The 20,713-nt window shown below is 43.6% G+C and overlaps 1 protein-coding gene across 3 annotated transcripts in view; it reads left to right on the top strand.

Moving 5' to 3' along the window:
- The window catches only part of MLH1 (mutL homolog 1), a 119,912-nt gene that overhangs the window by 44,186 nt on the left and 55,013 nt on the right, over positions 1-20,713 (top strand). For all 3 annotated transcript variants that reach the window (XM_088464232.1, XM_088464227.1, XM_088464223.1), the window contains 2 exons: positions 11,269-11,360; positions 11,455-11,497. In XM_088464232.1, the coding sequence (XP_088320358.1) occupies positions 11,269-11,360; positions 11,455-11,497 (135 nt within the window). The remainder of the gene's footprint in view (positions 1-11,268; positions 11,361-11,454; positions 11,498-20,713) is intronic.

The following is a 20,713-nucleotide window of genomic DNA, read 5'->3' as shown; positions in this document are numbered from 1 at the left end:
CACCATACGTCATGTCCGCTATTTATTAGATTAATCGAGTACATCGACCAGCGTATGAACTGCTCGCTATTCTTGTGGTTGGTGTTTGCTACCACAAATTTGCGAGCAGTTCTGGCTCTAAAATAACCCAGTGACGTGGTCAATGACGCTGCTGTTTTAAATATACACACCCATAAAACGCCCGTTTTGACCTTTAAGCACGCCTGCGTTCGGATCTCCACTCCCCATTTTCAAGCACCTTCCCCTGTTACCACCCACATACGCCTCATTCTGTCACTCAAAATAGCAGGCACTCGCTATATAGCGTACAAACGATTTTCGCCCGCACTGACTGGTTCGCGCATGCGTACTAAAAACCGTACGCATGCGCAGATGTGCAAACATCGCTCGTAACGAGCGTACTGCCGCTAACGAGCGGCTCTGAATGAGGGCCATAGTACCCTTGTCAGTAGATCGATGAATGCAGTATCTTTCTATTGGAGAGGGATTTCGGGGCGAGGTAGTGGAAAAAAGAGGTGATAAAGTGGCGAATTTGCAAGTATTGGTAGTGTGACGAGTTGGGGATGCCGTGTTTTTCCTGAATGTCATTAAACGTCTGAGAGGCAAATTGTCCTATAATCTGACGACGGTGGGTAATACCCGCCCTGGACCAGGTAGATGCCATGGTAGGTGAGAGGCCTGGTGGGAAGGAAGGGTTGTTCCATATGGGGGTTTGAGGAGACTGGTAGGTGGGGAGAGAGAGAGAGAGAGTTTTTTATTAAGATTATCCCATATGAAGTGTCAGAGCTACCGTTTGTATGGAGAGGGCAGTGCGCGCTCTGTATTTGCAAGGTAAATGTGAGATTGAATCAAAACCTACTAAATCATTCTCGAAGTCAACCCAGCTTTTAGTAAGACTAGGAGCATGCCAGGCCTCCATCTGACTCAACTGAGAAGCTTTATAGTAGCGCAGTATAAGAGGCAAACCCAGACCCCAATCTGATGATCTTCTGGCTAAGATATCTCAACGTATACAGGGTCTTTTGTAGTTCCATATAAATTTACAATATAAAGATTGGAGTTGGTTGAGGACTTGGGTTGGTATTGCCACAGGTAGAGTCTGAAACAAATAATGCATTTTTGGTAGAACATTCATCTTTATTGCATTAATACGCCCAATGAGATAAAATAAGTTTTGCATTGTAGAATATACTGTTCAATTGTTTTAAACAAAGGAGGATAATTTGCTTTATATAGGTGATCATATGTTTTAGTAATATCAACCCCAAGATATCGCAAAGAGTCTATTCTCCAATGGAAATTAAAATTCAATTGCAATAGCCGTTTCAGATCTTTGTAGCCCGACAGGTCTCCATATAGGGACAATTTGTGAAATAAGTTTGGTAGAGGGGTGAGTGGTTTAGTCAAAGTAAGAAGAATATCATCAGCAAATAAAGAGAGAGTGTATTGTGAGTTTCCAATAGCTACATACGATATGTCAGGGTTAGCCCGTATTCTCCTAGCCAGCGGTTCAATAATCAATGCAAATATAAGGGGCGATAACGGGCAGCCTTGTCGGGTGCGATTTGTTATAGAAAAAGGATCCGAAAGTATCCCCCTAGCAAGAACAGATGCAGTTGGGTTAAAGTAAAGGGATTTAAATGCTTGTAGAAATTTACTTCCGAGACCAAAAGTAGTAAGCGTGGGCATGATAAATGACCAGGAAACCCTATCAAAGGCTTTCTCCGCATCCAGATGAAGCACAATAGAAGGGAGTTGATGAGTATTTATATAGTGAATAATGGGCCTGATTCAGAGCCGGACCCTCTGACCAGAGCGCTCGCTCTGAATCAGGGCCCTCCTACCTAAAATTGGAGCGGCCTCTTGGCCGCTCGCATAGCTGTGGGTGACCACCCACAGCTTATGCGAGCGGCCAAAAAGATGGTCACGATGGTCAAGACCATCGCGACCATCGGGCTTGCGACGAGACCCTGCGGTAGGGTCTCGCTGCCGCAAGCCCTGGAGTGCTTTTGGCTCTATCAGAGCCACAAGCACTCCCACTGACATCACTAGTGATTTCAGTGGGGCCGGCCCCAGACGGTAGGCAGCAACGCCCCCGGCACGCCCACCAAAGGGGGCGTGCTGTCACTCACCATCGACAGCACGCCCCCTTTGGTGTGAGACCCATAGCGACAGCTTGGCTGTCGCTATGCGGGTCTCGCGCATGCGCACGACGGAGCTCCCTCCGTCGTGCGCATGCGCACTAGGGCACCATCGACCCGCTTGCGAGCGCTCGCGAGCGGATCTGAATCGGGCCCAATGTCCACTGTTCGCCTAGTATTATCAAGTGCCTGCCTGGACGGAACAAAGCTCACCTGGTCCGGATGGATAAGGTTGGGTAGAAGGGGATTAAACCTGTTTGCCAGGATTTTAGCGAAGATTTTTAAATCTGCGTTAAGTAATGAAATGGGTTGGTAATTAGAGATGAGGAGCGGATCCTTACCTGGTTTGGGAATGACCGTGATTAGCTCTAGTGGTAGAGGGGTGAAAAGTTTCACCATTCAAAATCTGGTTGAATCTCAGTAAGATGTGGAATTAAAGAAGTTTGGAACGTTTTGTAGTAGGATATTGGGAATCCATCAGGGCCAGGTGCTTTGGATGGTTTGTGATTTCAGGGCATTACAAGTTTCCTCTTCTGTTATGGGAAGTCCAAGTGTTCCCGACATTTGTTGGTCAATACAGGGGGAGATCACATGAGGATAACTAATCAACAGTTTGAGAGTCAATATTGGGAACTGGACTGGCTGATCCTGGAAGGTTATTTAGGTGGCTATAATAGGTCTTAAAAATAGTATTTATGGTTACTGGGTTGTATTCAGATACCCCGTTATCATCCCTAAGGGCTTGAATGGCAGATTTAGCTTTCCAGTATTTAAATCTGTTGGCTAGTAGAGTGTCCGCTTTTTACTTTTTTATCCAGCGTAGGGATTTCTCGTTTTTTCCGCCAGAAGGGCGTTAAGATCATTTTTAGCTGACATAAGTTTTTTATAAATATGGGAAGGATTGTTTTTGTGAGAGGTTTCTAATCTTTGAACTTCTTCAGTCAAATGAGCTAATTGAAGTTTATTAGTCTTATTTCTATAGGAGACATAGCTAATTATACGTCCGCGTATAACCGATTTGTGGGCTTCCCAAACCAGGGGTGAACAGGGGGCATTTGCTTTATTAATAGAAAAATAATCGGTCAATGCAGATCCAATTTTTTCTTGAAATTGAGGTATCTTCAGAAGTGTTTAATTTAAGCGCCAAGGATGTTTAGATATGGGTGTTGTCTAGGAGATTGAGAGCAATTGTAAGAATAGAATGGTCCGACCATGTATTCGGTAGAATAGAGGAATCGATTGTGTTCTCAAAATTGAGTGCAACAGAGAAGCAGATCAATTCTAGAATAGGTTTGATGGGGGGGGGGGGGTTTAAGTATAGTCGCGAGAGCAGGGGTTAAATGCACGCCAAGCTTCCCGATTCTCGCAGATGTTTATTAAGAGATTTACTTAGTTGATGTACTTGGGGATGGTTTGGAGAATGCGATTTATCTAGGTCTGGGTTAAGGACAGCATTAAAGTCCCCACCTACAATGAGACAACCCTTACTTCGTTTATTTAGAGTTGAAAAAAATGAATTGAAGAATGACATTTGGTTTGTGTTGGGAGCATAAATATTAGCTATTGTCAAATCTAAATGTCCCAATTTTCCTGTTATAATGATGAACCTGTCATCTGTGTCGATAAAGACAGAGTCTTGAACAAAGGGTAGTTTATTATTGATTAGTATAGCTACACCGTTACTTTTAGTCGGGCTGGAGGAGTAAAACACATTTGAGAAATGTTTAGCTTGAAGAGACGGGTGAGAGGAGGCACGAAAGTGGGTTTCCTGTAGGAGTACAATGCCAGCTTTAAGGCCACGAATGGAGCGAAATAATAATGATTGCTTCTGAGGCGTATTGAGACCCTTGACGTTCATGGAAGCGAAGTTCAAAGGCATTTTAACGGATTTTAGATTACAAGACTAGGTTTAGGGGGAAAATAAATAAATGTTGTGTCCCGACTCGCCTAAAGGGGTAGGAGGAGGAGAAAAGAGAGAAAAAAAAAAAGGGGGGGGGGGGGCAAGGGAGAAGAGTGGTTATGAAATCCCCGAGTCCAGCGGAGACTAACATACACAGAGATTAGGACTTGAGAGTCTAGAGAGGTTTAAGAAACTTGATTTCTATAACCTCTAGAAAATATGAAAATAATAAAAAGAAAACGGACAGAAGAAAATTTTAGTATACAAAATATTCTCTGGCTAAATATAAATGAATCTAAACAAAATTAAATTTAGATAAAACCCTCTGGGTGTGTTCTAAAAATAATGAATGTATGATAAGGCCTATATTGTATTAGAAAAAACACATAATTAATAAATATAATCCAATAATAAGAACTTCAAGAACCATAAAATAAGGTATCAGCTACGAATGGAAGCTGAAGTAATTTTGAAAGACATATAACATTTTCTAGAATCTTTGGTAAACGACTGATGTACATCCTGTGGATAACCAACAACATACAGGTAGGAAAACATAAACATCATGGTCTATAAATTTCGCAATAATAACCGTCTGTATTAGCAAAAAAGATATAGATCTTCTTGGATATTGATATAGAAGTGGGAGTCAAAGATCCAGGGTAATAGGTATGACTGAGTAGGAATCATGTAAAATAACAAAACTTATTAGACGAGTATGTGTTCATTTTCAATGAAGGAAAAGTTCAAGTGCTGTCATTAGTTGAATGAGGAGGGGGTCCGGATTCTTCAAGGTGAGTCAGCAAGTCTTTACCCTCTCTAGGGTCTCAGATAATAATCGTTTTACCGTGTAGATCGATAATGAGTTTGAAGGGGAACCCCCAGCGATATCGAATTCCACGTTCACATAGAGCCCTTGTTAGTTCTCTGAGTTCTCTTTGTTTAATAATTGTGGTAGGTGCAAGGTCTTAATAGAACTGAAGTTTGGTATTCTCGTATAGGATGTGAGGTTTGCCTCGGGTTGGGGCTAGGATAGATTCTTTATCTTTGAAACTGAGAAATCTTATAATGACATCTCTCGGGGGGTCGCCCTCCCGAGGTTTGGGTCTGAGTGCTGTATGTGCCCGTTCCAGAGGCGTGTGACGAGAGCCTAGATCTGGGAGAACATCTTATGAATGTAGGGCTCCAAAGATTCTGAGGTTATTGATTCTGGTACATTATGAATACGGAGGTTATTTCTCCTTTCACGGTCTTCAATATCTTCATTTTTCGTGCGAAGATCAGAAAGTTCTTGAGCTATATGATCTAGGTCTTTGTGAGTCCCAGTCTGAGCTTTATGAAGAATATCCTGACTTGATTCCAGTTTAGACGTTCTAGAGACCAAAGAGGAGATATCTGATTTAATAGATGAAACTGCCTTGTCAAGTTTGGTCTCCAAGGAATCTTTAAAATCCATAATTAGTGACCTTAGGGCTAGGATATCGTCCTTGGTAGAGAGGGCAGGGGAAGAGGATCTATCTTCATCTTGAAGCGGAAGTGAGGGAGAAGTAGAATTTTGCGGTTGTGACATTTTGTCGCTTTTCGCGAAATGTTGAGCGATATCGCCACTTGGTTTCTTGGTTCTCGTATTGGATCTGTTCATGACGGTAAAGGCAATTCACCGTCAGAGAGAGGTCAGAGAGATTGTTAGGATGATAAGGCCAGTGAACAGACTCCCAGAGGGTATGAAATCTGGTGTTTAGGGAGCCATAAGCGAGGTGCTAAGATGTCAAATGCAGCTGTTAAAGTATGACGTAATTGTATATATAGAGAGATTACAACAGATTGCCACAAGAGGGAGCCAGTACTTCAGTAATGAAAGCAAATAATTTGGACATATAGCAGTAAATTGAGAGACTTTTCTCTTTCTCTCTTCTCTCCCTTTCTCTTGACCCCTATTTCTTTATATAGGTTTTAATATGGTCTAGCTAGTTGTTCTCGGTTATTGTTTGTATTGTTCTTCTATTCTATTATATTGTTGGACATACAATACTGTTAGTTTGCAGTCTATTGGGACTGACTGTTTAGACCTCTGTGATATGGAGGATCGCAGGGGATGTCAACTGTGACATAAAAATATGAAAGTGAACAAGAAAGGTCAGTGTCAATAAACCTATATGGGGCTTGTCAATACTGGCTACAAAACGGGCACCACACGGTTTGCAGGGCTGCAGTATAGACTGATGGGCACTCTGAGTGGAATAGCTCGCAGCTCCAATATCCCAGGGGAGAGGTGAACCGTGCTGGCCACCAGTAGGAGCAACTGACCCCCACCTGATGGCAGCACAGCAGCAGTAAAGCCGCTGAGAATCAGAGAGTCACTGAGAGTGAGAGTCAGCCACCTGCGTGGTCAGACCCCAAATGGAGTCACCATAGGGCTGGGGAGTTTTGCAGGGAAGATGGCGGCCTCCCGCTATTCCGATCACGGATGTCTCAGGGGGCCCCCTGGGGACACATACGGCCTCACCTGGAGTCTGTCAGTGAGCAAGGGTCCGGAGGGTGTAAGGAGAGTGCGGCCCCGTCCAGCGGCAATCGCTCCGGTCCGCGGAGCTCCAAAATTGAGGCCGGGGCTTCTGGAGGAGGTGTAGGCCTCAGCAACTCCGGAGCCGCAAATCACTCCCAGGGTCCAGGTAGGGAGCCAGCGGGGCTGTAGCCGGTCAGTTGTGGCAGAAAGGACCCGCTAATGCAGCGGGGTCCGGCAGGAGAGAGGTATATAGGTGAGTATTCTAGGGAGCTGCTGGGGAACACGTCTGCCCTGTTCAGGAGTTAAGCTACGCCCCCTAGATCTGCATGTTTTAAACATCACCTCAGTATCACAAATGAAATAATTAGTACACCCTTGGATCTAGGGAGGCCAATCCCCAGGCAGTTTTTTTCAATCCTGGAATTCAGGATTAAAAAATGAACAATCCCGGGATTCCTGGGTTTGAGTTTGACTATAAAATAAATAATATTGTCATTGACTGTCACAGGGTATGGTGTTTGGGCTGGGCAGTGTGCCAGCAGCAGTACTTCGACCCTCTGAGTACTCCTCTCGTCCCTCAGAGCCAGTGGCAGAAGATCTTTTAAATCAGCCTGTGGGCTGCCTAATCCATGCAGCCGCCGCCGCTCAGTCACAGGCTGTACCTTCAGCTGCGTCCTCCTCCGCTTATTAATATGGCTGCAGGTGCGGCTGAAGTGGGACAGGTGGGGCTGCGTGTCATGCAGCGTCGCGCAGAGTCACACAGCCGGGCAGTGTCTGAGCCAAGTGCTCAGTGCTGTACGGCAGAAAAAACATATGACTATTGGATCCTCCAATCCTAGGATCCCGCCGATCCCGGGATTGGCCACCCTACAGTTTTTAAAATGTGTCATTAAGTAACGAAACAACTGTGTACAAACAAGGAGATATGGAAACATGTTAGGGGTGCACTGTTATAGACCAACTATAGGGTTAATTATTAATACTGCATAACATACACTATCCAGTGCATAAGGAGACCATTGTGTACATACAGTGCATCTGGAAAGTATTCACAGCGCTTCAGTTTATCTACATTTTGTTATGTTACAGCCTTATTCCAAAATGGAATACATTTCATTTTTGTCCTCAAAAATTCTACACACAATACCCCATAAGGACAACGTGTAAAGTTTTTTGAGATTTTTGCAAATTTAATAAAAAAAATAAATAAATCACATGTATATAAGTATTCACAGCCCTTGCCATGAAGCTCAAAATTGAGCTCAGGTGCATCCTGGTTCCACTGATCATCCTTGAAATGTTCCTGCAGCTTAATTGGAGTCCACCTGTTGTAAATTCAGTTGATTGGACATGATTTTGAAAGACATACACCTGTCTATAAGGTCCCACACTTGACAGTGCATGTCAGAGCACAAACCAAGCATGAAGTTCAAGGAATTGTCTGTAGACCGAGACAGGATTGTCCCGAGGCATAAATCTGGGGAAGGATACAGAAAAATATCTGCTGCTTTGAAGGTCCCAATGAGTACAGTGGCCTCCATCTGTAAATGGAAGAAATTCGGGACCACCAGGACTCTTCCTAGAGTTGGCCGGCCTTCTAAACTGAGCGATCAGGGGAGATGGGCCCTAGTCAGGGAGGTGACCAAAAACCCAATGGTCACTCTGTCAGAGCTACAGCATTCTTCTCAGGAAAGAGAAGAACCTTCCAAAAGGACAACCATCTCTGCAGCAATCCACCAATCAGACCTGTATGGTAGAGTGGCTAGACGGAAGCCACTCCTTAGTAAAAAGCAAATGGCAGCCCGTCTGGAGTTTGCCAAAATGCACCTGAAGGACACTCAGACTATGAGAATTCTTTGGTCTGATGAGACAAAGATTGAACACTTTGGCATGAATGCCAGGCTTTATGTTTGGAGGAAACCAGGCACCGCTCATCACCAGGCCAATACCATCCCTACAGTCAAGCATGGTGGTGGCAGCATCATGCTGTATGGATGTTTTTCAGCTGCAGGAACTGGGAGACTAGTCAGTATAGAGGGAATAATGAATGCAGCAATGTACAGAGACATCCTGGATCAAAACCTGCTCCAGAGCGCTCTTTACCCCAGACTATTCATCTTTCAGCAGGACAACGACCCTAATCACACAGCCAAGATATCAAAGGAGTGGCTTCAGGACAACTTTGTGAATGTCCTTGAGTGGCCCAGACTTGAATCCAGATTGAACATTTCTGGAGAGATCTGAAAATGGCTGTGCACCGACGCTTCCCATCCAACCTGATGGAGCTTGAGATGTGCTGCAAAGAGGAATGGACGAAACTGCCCAAAGATAGGTGTGCCAAGCTTGTGGAATCAGATTCAAATAGACTTGAGGCTGTAATTGCTGCCAAAGTTTCATCAACAAGTATTGAGCAAAGGCTGTGAATACTTATGTACATGTGATGTATTAGTTTTTTTTTTTTTCTTTTTTATTATTAAATGTGCAAAAATCTAAAAAAAAAAATGTACACGTCATTATGGGGTATTGTGTGTAGATTTTTCAGGACAAAAATGAATTTATTCTATTTTGGAATAATGCTGTAACATAACAAAATTTGGAAAAAGTTAAGCGCTGTGAAAACTTTCCGGATGCACTATACTGTATGTCCAGGGCTAGAATCGTGGCCACATCTGTAATAAAAACATTCAACTAAGGCAGGATGGCCCTACTGCCACATCTAATGGATTACTGTGATCTCAGCCCCTGTATATGTCGGCATTATGACATATGCTGCACTTTGTATCATGCATATTATAGCTGATTAAGTGCTAATTATGCTCTCTTCATGGACTGTCCACATTGACTCTAAAATTAAGCAGGTAAGAAGTGGGGACAAGAGGCACAGAGGGATGGAGTTGGAGATATTTCATGTTGAATCTTGTCTGTTTTGTCCCTGAAGTGGGGAGAAAGGCCTAAAACTGGCCACGTATTACCTGATTACCTAGCCAGCGATCTAGTTGGAATGGGAATGTGTGGGTGTAAACGTAAATTGGTTGTTTGCTCCCACACTCAAAGTCCAAAAACAGTCATTCAGAGAAGTTGGGACTGTTAAGATCCCCTACTGTGCCATGCCGCGCCACAACCCCTACTGTGCATTGGGCATGGAGCACATCTTTTACAGGGCCAACGGACCTGCCCTCTGTACTGAATTGAACTGTACTGTATTGAAGCCTCTCTAATTTCTTTTCTTTTGCACTACTGGACAATAATTTAACCACTTAAATGGCAATTTTTTTATTTTTCTCAAAAAAATGGTAATTGTTTTTTATTACTACATTTTGGAATGTTTTTAAAAATATATATATTTTAAATATATTATTTTAAATAATATATTTTTGGCGGTGTTTGTCACCACCTATGTCCCTCCAGTGGCAAAAGATCCCCAGCATTATCCCCCCTAGTGGTAATGAATCCCAGTGCAGAGCCCCCTACTCTCACCCTCAGTGGACCCCCACTGTATGCACACTCCTAGAATATAGTAGCTGCCCTGGTCACACCAAACTGGAGAGATATATAGAAATAATGGGGGGGCACTCAGCGGGACTTCCACAACTTTAGAAAAAAATTAACCAGACGGAGCCGTTGTCTCTGCCGAAGTTTCAGCAAACAAATGCTTTCATCTTAAAGCATTTGTTTGCTGAAACGTCGGCAGAGACACCAACTCCGTCTGGTTAATTTTTTCTAAAGTTGTGGAAGTCCCGTTGAGTGCCCCCTGATTCATTCATATACAGTCAGGTCCATAAATATTGGGACATAGACAGAATTTTCAGACTTTGGCCTCTATTCACCACCACAATGGCTTTGAAATGAAATAATTCTTTTGTCATCCACCACAGTTGTTTTCCGTGGTGTTCCGGGTCTTTTGGTGTTGCTTAGCTCTCCGGTGCGTTCTTTCTTTTTAAGCATGTTCCAAACAGTTGATTTGGCCACACCTAATGTTTTTGCTATCTCTCTGATGGGTTTGTTTTGATTTTTCAGCCTAATGATGGCTTGCTTCACTGATAGTGACAGCCCTTTGGATCTCATATTGAGAGTTGACAGCAACTGATTCCAAATGCAAATGTTACACCTAGAATCAACTCCAGACCTTTTACCTGCTTAATTGATAATGAAATAACGAGGGAATAGCCCACACCTGTCCATGAAATAGCTTTTGAGTTGATAGTCCCATTACTTTTGGCCCCTTAAAAAGTGGGAGGCACATATTGAAACTGTTGTAATTCCTACACCGTTCACACGATTTGGATGTAATTACCCTCAAATTAAATCTGAAAGTCTGCAGTTAAAGCACATCTTGTTTGTTTCATTTCAAAACCATTGTGGTGGTGAATAGAGACCAAAATCTGAAAATTCTGTCAATGTCCCAATATTTATGGACCTGACTGTATATATTATATTATATATATATATATATTATATCTATATTTATATCTATAATATATATATATATCTCTCTCTCATACCCCGCAAACAGCATCAACGTTCACAGTGATAAAATATTAGTCATCTTTCAAGAGTTAAAGGAATAATGGCAGGATGTACATGAAAAGAAGACCCATATAGCGGTCAGGTGATCTCACTTAAGAGTAGATAACTGAGGCGATAGTGACAACACATGCTTGGAAATGTTATGCTGGGTAGTTCAGGATTAATCTAACAGATTTTGTGGTGTGTGTGTTTTGCAGGTTGAAGACCTGTTTTATAATGTCTCCACTAGGCGGAAAGCACTGAAGAGTCCAAGTGAGGAACATGCGAGAATAGTGGAAGTAGTGAGCAGGTAATGGTATTTTATAGCATGCAGGAGTAGTTCAGCTTCATGTGCTTTCTTAAAAACTATCAAAATTATAAACCTTTTTGCTTTGTTCCCAAAGGTATGCGATCCACAACTCTGGCGTTAGTTTCTCTGTTAAAAAGGTTAGTGATAACGTGTGTCATTTGGCTGCATAATGCAGTCTTATGAATGTTTCATTGTCCAGCTCCCTACTGCTTTAGCTAAACTACTTTAAATTCACTGATCTTTTCTATTTAATTCTAAAATATTGCTCCGTTTGACTCTATGTATGGTATAAATCATGTATGAAGAGACATCAACACTTTAGCATGTCATATTTGCATTTGTATGATGCTTTCTTTCTCTTTAATCCTTTGGGGTTACTCTGTGGCCATAGGGGGGAATTCAGTTCAGCTGGCCTTTGGGAGAGCAAATTGGCGACTAATTTTCATGACCCGCGCTTCAACACATCATCTAACTCAAAATGGCCCACATGTAACTAATGCAGTGTTCCCCAGATGGATGCAAGAGGAAATTGGATGGCCTTTTTCCTCTTGCATCCATCTGGCATCCATGGCCATTCCCGGGAATTGAGGAAATATTGTGTAGTAATACAGTTTGCGACCTGGGAGAAGTGAATGAAAAGTGGGGAACTCACTCTGAACACCCCAGAAGGCCAAATAACATAGCAGCATTAGAAGGTGGTTAGCGACCTTATGCAAAGTATTGGATGGTCTTAAAAGGTGTCAAGTGGTTTACATTTTTCTTATGAATGGTGGATTTTTGTGCTCCTCGTAGTCCATCTGGGGTATACTGTGTTATTTACAGTTCATGGGCTGTTGCAGGGGTATAGGCACTAAAAGGTTAATATAAGCGCCGTCCCAAATCCACCAGACCACCAGTTTTTGTATAACAAAGCCGCAACCATAACATATAACGGGTTGGTTATGAAATACCGGCTGTCGGGATGCCGCTGGTCAGAATACCGACAGTGGCATCCCTACAGCCAGAATCTGTACACCTATAGGAGTTAACGGTAAGTGTTTTCCTAACCCTAACCCTCCCTCCCCGGTGCCTCACCTTAATCTCCCCCTCCCCCTAGTGCCTAAACATTACCACCCTCCTCCCCGTACCCTAATCCTAACACTCCCTCCCCAGTGCCTAACCCTCCCCCAACACCCCGATACTTGTCTTTGGGATGCCAATGGTCGGGATACTGGTGCCAGGATCCCAACCTGTCAGGATTTCTGCACCGATATTTAGACCGTCGGCATCCCACACACCGGGGATGCCGACTACATCCCCCTATAACAATCAATCAGGGATGGGTCGTAGTGTCCCCAGGAGGACTACAAGGAAGGGATTTTATGGTGAGTACAAAAATCCAATTTCCTCGCATCCATCTGGGGGACACTGCATTAGTTACATGTGGGATTTCCCAAAGCAAGCTAATGAGGTGGAGGGGGGTTATTATACTGTTCGGCAATTCGGCACGTAGAACTTTAAACCAAAACTGGCATCCATGTACCAAATGTATCGAAACTGTTAAATTTGGTAATGGTAAGTATTGAAGGCCAGGTCTCTACTTTGCACAACTGGTCAACCGAGGCTCTATGATGAACCGCCCAAGAAGCCCCAAATGCACAAGCATAATGAGCCCTGAGGGGGCCTTCTGAAGAACCTGCAATACTAAACTCATATCCAATAAAGGGATGAATTTAAAGTACCTCCGCAATGGTGGCCAAACAGCTCTGAATAAAAAGCCATACAACAGATCCTGACCCTTTTGTGAGAAGTAAAACAAAACCTGGACGTAGAGGGACAAATACGCGGTAGTCTAAAGACTCCCACTGAAAGACCCTGACGTCCTCACCGTACAAATGAAAAGTTTCCAGATAAGAAGATATATATTTAGAAAAGCCGTGAATCGTGAAGATCTGGGTTTTAAGAACCCAGCCGTCAAGACAGCTGAGACCAACCTGAGTGAAGACTGGGGCCTTCACTCAATAGGTCCTGCGAAGAGGAAAGCGGTAAGGAATCTCAGTCTGCATTCCGTGAAGACGGGTGTACCATGTACAGTGGTAATTGACAGGTGGATTCGGTGTTGGACAATAGTCTGAGACCTATTGAGGCAGCTCCCTGTGCCGCCAGACAGCCAGTTGTTGAGACCAGTTCCCAATTTCAAACTGAAAAGGGGCCTCTGGATCTGTTCGGATTATGAAGTCACCACAGAGGGGCCCCACGCATCTAATCTGGCATTCTGAAGGGTAGTCTGTATAGATTGCATCCCGTCCTGGATCAACGTTATAGGACCCATATCTGAATCCTCAAAGGATCTGATAGAGAAGATAAATGGGTCCACCATATGTGTGTGTCCTGCAGAGGACGTAGAATACTACTCTGATTGTAGTGTGAGAGAGGCATCCTGTACACCAGAGGGCAGAGCTGGCAATTGCACCATACTGTAGGCCCAGCACCTGCAACCTAGATACGTTTGGGGGAAAGACTACGACCAGCTGCAGCCAGGGGGGAAATACCTCAAATACTGACAAAAAGGAACTACTGGTCAAAGGAGCAGCAGAACAAGGCCCTTATGTCGATATGACTTGAAAGCATTGCGTACAAAGTCTGACCACTCAGATAAGAAAACTATCCCCAGAGTAGGATCCCCAAGGAAGTAGACCAAGGTTAACACAGGTCAGCTTCCCAAAGTATAAAAAAAATTGAGAACCTAACCAGTAGCTCCGAGCTGGGTGCAAGGTCATCTTACCAGTCACTGCTAAGAGTAACCATAACTGTTCTCGACAGTAATAATTCGGAGTGATTAAGGCAACACCAGGACCTGTAAAGGAGCTGTGAGACACCCACTAACAGTGCAATTGAAACCGTATCAAGGGGAATGGCTACACATTCAAAGGCCATTCCCTACTAAGGGCACCGCATAAAGAGTAGGAGAGATGTAATCTGTAGGAAACTACCTATGTCCACTTACAGACCTACCAGCATGACCGCAACTCCGTAGACATTAAAATAGATGACTAAAAGAAAACCGTGGTCTCCTCCAGTGGTCAGTAATGGCTCCGCCGAACTGGCCCCTTCCTCTAGGTCTGAGCTCCACCTCAGCCTGCAAATAGAAGCTACAGTGTGAAAATGCTAACTGCAAGAGAAGACACCATAAATGTGCTCCCTGTAATGTTCTCCCTTCAAATGGATAAAAAGAGGAAGAGCGACCGACTCAGGGTCCCTAATACCTGCCAGGAACCTGGACAGCAACCTCAGACATCCAACTTGCTGTCATCTAGGCAAGCTTTGCTCTGACCCTTGCTGTCATACAGAAACTGCCTTTTCTATCTAGGCTTCAGTTGTGCGGTAATTGCAATCTTTTACACAAGCTGCTGCACTCTGGTCAATCTGGTTCTACACAACCACAGGATATTCTACACTCCGACATGTACAATCATTAAAGAGAGACTGGCCCTTACAGTATAAGATGTAAGATACTGCATGGCGTCGGAAACTCACAGTAACCCTTGGAGCCTAAATTCAGGTTAATGTCTAACCCAAGTGTCGGGGAACTTTTTTTTACCTTTTACCACAAAATATATTTAGATAAGCCGACGTTACCCCCTTGATTTGAAAGGAAGGAATTCATATAGTGCCCCCATAGGTTATGCCCCTGTAGTAGTGCCCCTATATAATGCCCCTGTAGTGCCGCTTGTACAAAAAAAACTGTACCTTAATCCCCGCTCCTGCATCTGCCGCTGTCCTGTCCGCCCGGCTGCTCCTTGGAACTTACGGGAGAGACGTCATGACGTCTCTCCCATAGTGTGCATGGAGAGAAGTGGAAGCTGGAGTACATACGAGAACTCCAGCCTCCGGCTAACGTGGCGCTGCAGGGAAGGAGCCGGGCGCCCGCTGGTAATATCTCAGCGGGCGTCCGGCTTAGAGCCTCCCTGCGGCACAGCCGGGCATGCATATGAATCATTCTATATTATAGAATGATTCATATGCATGCCCGGCTGTCCGTCCATTACCCCCAGGAATATAATTTTTACCCCATGTGGGGTAATTTACCGCTTTTCACTGACCACTTGTCTAACCACTCAGGGAGAGGTATAGTAACTAAACAGCATTATACATATGATGTGTATCATACCTTTTCAGTCGTATGCAACCCTGTATCTTACAGAAAATACCGGCCAGATGCAATACTTATGTTGTATACTGCCCATCTTCTAAACAGCTAATATATTTGGCTGCCTTCTATTCTGCCTGCACCCTCTGATGGAAGGACAGCGTTGCAGGAAATGTATACAGATGCCTAGTCACTCAGAAACGTTGTATAACACACTATACATTTGATCATAGTCTACCACCTCAGTGATATACAGTATAAACACTTGTTATACATGTAGACCAGAGGTCTATTTGGCCAGAAGGAGAAATAGCAAATTAGATTTATTATAAGTAAAGGCAAACAGTCTAATGTAATAGAACCAGCGCTGTTCAAATATCAAAGAAAAAAAATACAGGATATATATATATATATATATATATATAATATATATATGTATATATATGTGTGTGTGTATATATTATACGAATGTCAGTAAATGTAGTGTTTTATTAAACCTTTAAGAAGACATATTTATAGAAGCTTATAAAATATAAATTTCAAATATATCCAAACATCCTGTGGGATTTTTGGATGTATTTGAAATTTATATTTTATTAGCTTTTATAAATGTCTTTTTAAAGGTTTAATAAAACACCATATTACTGACACATTCGTGTGTGTGTGTGTGTGTGTGTGTGTGTATGTATGTATGTGTGTATATATATATATATATATATATATGTATGTATGTATGTATGTGTATATATATGTGTGTGTGTGTGTGTGTGTATATATATATCTCCTGTATTTTTTTCTTTGATATTTGAATAACGCTGGTTCTATTACATTATTATAATTTTTCTAGCTAGGGATTGACAATCCCTTACCAGCTGCTACGTAGTAGCGCACTGTATTAACTATATACTGTTTCTGTAAAGGCAAACAGTCTGCCTACAGTAAGTCTCCTTTAATATAAGCAATAGTGCAGGGGGCTGGGCTGAAACTTACCAAGCAAATGAATCCCAAATTCAAAAGAAAATGGGGCCTAATTTAGGTCGGGATAGTAGTGCATAACCGCAAAGAAGCAACTGTGCAATACCATCCAGCAAATATTAAATCACTGCTGTAGGCATCTAGTTGATGGAGACACCTCCTGACACCAACAGTGATCAGAGTGCTGCACCGGTAGATGCTGCTTTGGATCACCAACCCAACCATCAGTCGCGATGGCAGCAGCATCGGCCAGTCTGACTAAGCTTCAACTTACTCGGGCTGGCAGCCTTCGAGGCCATGAAATTAGTGTCCACAGACGCAGCTCCTGGCCTCAGCACTACCTGTAAATGGGGACGACACTCACCCATTTTCAGGAACGCTGCCCAGACATTCTCCCCAAACACTGCAATGGTTTAAAATAATTGAATGATTTATTCAGACATATAATAATGATCACATTAATGCATGGGTCCCAGCATAATACAAACATAGACAATATACTCATATAGTAATCATCTCAAATTCCAACATGAATATACAATAACAAACTTTCCTAAAGGGAAAGATAATTACTAGTGAGTTAAAAAGTCTAAATGACAAAGTGGATAATCCAAAAAAAATCCTCTAATGTGGAAAATATTGTGACAAAGTTCCAATGTGTTGCAAAGAGATGATACAATATTATGGAGTATGTTTCCTGAAAAAATGCAACAGTGTCTCTGTATATTCAATGATAATGTTCACATAGTTTCCATAATTGCCAGACTGAACTGTGTAGACAAGCGCTGCTTACCAATGGCAGCATGTGTGGTGTGGAATTTGTCAAGCTGTTTCAGTGTTCTAAAGGCTCACCCCCAAGTCCATGCTGGATGCCGATACCTCCGTACACCCCGTCTGATGAGACCGTCCGCCAGACACGTGTACAGCCTGAGTTCCCGTCTCTCCTGCGAGCGTGGAGGGGAGCGGACGAGTTGCTCTGAACTTAGCTTCTGTGTCTGCTTGTTGTAGCCGCAATTAGCGGGGAGTTGGTACCACACATAAGTGTGAGCGGATAGTGCAGGCTTCCTGTATGGGTTCCTGTGTTGTTGCAATAAGCAATAGAGTATTGTGCAGTCTTCCTTCTCTCTAACGCGTTTCTTTACACCCTGGTAATTTCGTCAGAGGATATGGGACTGCTCCATGGGAGGATCTATTTATTCCCCTTGCTTAATTAACTAACTAAATCCATCTGTCCATAAGTGTCAAAGTGATGGGGAACATGGAAAGATCCCGATTAACTCTTCAAGGTAATACCATGATATTCTCAAGTCAAAAACAATTAAGTCAAAAATTAAAAACCGTAAATGAACATATTTATACACTGAGCATGCGTGTTTGAGTTTGTTTCACTGAGAGTGTATAGCACCAAATAATACATTTTATATAAAAAGTATATCAAATAAGAAAATATATATACACACACACACGCGCAAAAGTATTTACCCCCTCGGCTTGTTACATTACCACCTGTACATTTTCTTTTTTTAAATCTGAAAATTGGCATTTAATATGTAATCACCCCCTTTGCTATGAAGCCCCTCAAAAGTTCTGGTGCAACCACTTACTTTCAGAAGTCACATAATTAGTGAAATGAAGTCCACCTGTGTGAAATCTAAGTGTCACATGATCTGTCGGTATAAACACACCTTTTCTGAAAGGCCCCAGAGGCTGCAACACTACTAAGCAAGAGGCATCACACCATGAAGACTAAGGAGCTCTCCAAACAAGTCTGGGACTAAGTTCTTGAGAAGTACAATTCTGGATTGGGTTATAAAAAAAAAAATATCCAAATCTTTGATGATCCCCCAGAGCACCATCAAATCCATCATCATCAAATGGAAAGAACATGGAACCACAACAAACCTGCCAAGAGAGGGCCGCCCACCAAACTCACAGACCGGGCAAGGAGGGCATTAATCAGAGAGGCAGCACAGAGACCAGAGGTGACCCTGAAGGCGCTGCAGAGTTCCAAAGCATAGACTGGTGTATCTGTGGATGTGACCACAATAAGCCGTACACTACATAGAGTGTGGAAGAGTGGCTAGAAAAAAGCCATTACTTCGTGATAAAAATAAGACACAATTTGAGTTTGCCAAAAGGCATGTGGACGACTCCCCAAATGTATGGTGGAAGGTGCTCTGGTCAGATGAGACTAAAATTTAACTCTTCAGCCACCAAGGAAAACGTTATGTCTGGCGCAAACCCAACACATCCCATCACCCCAAGAACACCATCCCCACAGTGAAACATGGTGGTGGTAGCATCATGCTGTGGGGATGTTTTTCAGCAGCAGGGACTTGGAAACTGATTCGAGTCGAGGGAAAGATGGATGGTGCAAAATACAGGGATATTCTTGAACAAAACCTGTTTCAGTCTGCCTGTGATTTGAGACTGGGACAGAGGTTCACCACCTAGCAGGACAATGACCCGAAGCATACTGCTAAAGCAACACTCAAGTAGTTTAAAGGGAAACATTTAAATGTGTTGGAATGGCCTAGTCAAAGCACAGATCCCAATCCAATTGAGAATCTGTGATTAGACTTGAAGATTGCTGTTCACAAGCGGAAACCATCCAACATGAAGGAGCTGGAGCAGTTTTGCCTTGAGGAATGGACAAAAATTCCAGGGCCAAGATGTGGCAAGCTCATAGAGACTTATCCAAAGCGACTCGCAGCTGTAATTGACGCAAATGTGGCTCGACAAAGTACTGATTCACAATATAAAAAAAAAACACAACTTCACAGTTGTAGGCATGTTCTGTGAATGAAATGATGCACACCTTCAAACAATCAATTTTAATTCCAGGTTGTGAGGCAGCAAAACATGAAAAATGCAAAGGGAGGTGAATACTTTTGCAAGGTTGTGTGTGTGTGTGTGTGTGTGTGTGTGTATATATATGTGTAAATTGCACCCAACCATAATTTATGGAACATATATGAACATTATAATGAACATAAAAAGAAATAATAAAGATTAAATAACCCTTCAAAAATTGTTAACAAGGACAATATCTTCCAATCGTAACCTCCTAATCTAAGGTGAGAGATGAGATGCAGTACCAGGGGGTCAGGCAAAATCACAAAGGGGGCGAGCTGTCGATGTTGAGTGACGGGTGATTATGGCGCCGTAAACACTGAAAACCCCTTTCCTGTGTTTCCAAATACTGCTGCAAAGTGGCAGGGTCACCCGGTCACAAGGTGTCACTCTGCTCAAATTGTGTGACTTACCTTGCCATTTGCTGCAGGTCAGGATTTCTGCCTGACCTTGTTCGAGAACCATGACATCACTGACATCACCTTCATGCACTAGGTCAGCTGATGGCATTCCAGTGAGAGTGCTCCTGCCTCAGCTGACCTCAGCAGCCTATCAGGGACTTGCAGCAGAGTCATATCCCCATATCCCCTGTGAGAACTCCCACTGGTGCTTGAGCAAAGTGATGCTTCCTAGAGTTCAGTTCTAACCTGTGGCTCCTTTGTGCAGAAAACCACCACTGCTATCAGGCTCATTTACCAGACTCCAGCGTTCCTGTGATATTCCGTTACCTGTTCCTGACCTTGGCTTCGTTTTTGACCCTAATTTCGTCTGACCCCCTGGTACTGCATCTGATATCTGCTATTGACTTCGGGTGCTCACTGGTACTGTCTAAGGCCCTGATTCAGAGCTGGACGCTCTGACAGAGCGCTCGCTCTGAATCAGGGCCGGGTTTTTTTTTTTTTTTTTTTTTTTAGAACGGCCTCCTGGCTGCTCGCATAGCTATGGGTGACCACCCACAGCTACAGCGAGCGGCCAGGAAGATGGTCGCGATGGTCAAGACCATCGCGACCATCGGGCTTGCGATGAGACCTTGTGGTTGGGTCTGGTTGCCGCAAGCCCCAGAGAGATTTCTGCTCGAACAGAGCCGAAATCTCTCCCACTGATATCACTCGTGATGTCAGTGGGGCCGCCCCCAAACGGAGGCGTTCACAAGGGAACGCCTCCGTTTGGGCAGACACTCCCCGGGCCCGCCCACCAAAGGGGGCGAGCTGTCACTCAACATCGACAGCTCGCCCCCTGTGTTGCGAGACCCTGAGCGACGGAGTGCCCGTCACTATCTGGGTCATGCGCACGACAGAGCCGGCTCCGTCGTGCACATGCGCACTGGCCCACCATCGACCCGGTTGCGAGCGCACAGCGCTTGCTCCTGGGTCTGATTCAGGCCCTAAGTCCGTTT

The sequence above is a fragment of the Taudactylus pleione genome, unplaced genomic scaffold, assembly GCF_031769625.1.
Source record: "Taudactylus pleione unplaced genomic scaffold, aTauple2 ptg000054l, whole genome shotgun sequence".
Classification (NCBI taxonomy): Eukaryota; Metazoa; Chordata; class Amphibia; order Anura; family Myobatrachidae; genus Taudactylus; species Taudactylus pleione.
Note: the sequence above shows the minus strand (reverse complement) of the source record. Positions and strands in the feature narration are given on the sequence as shown.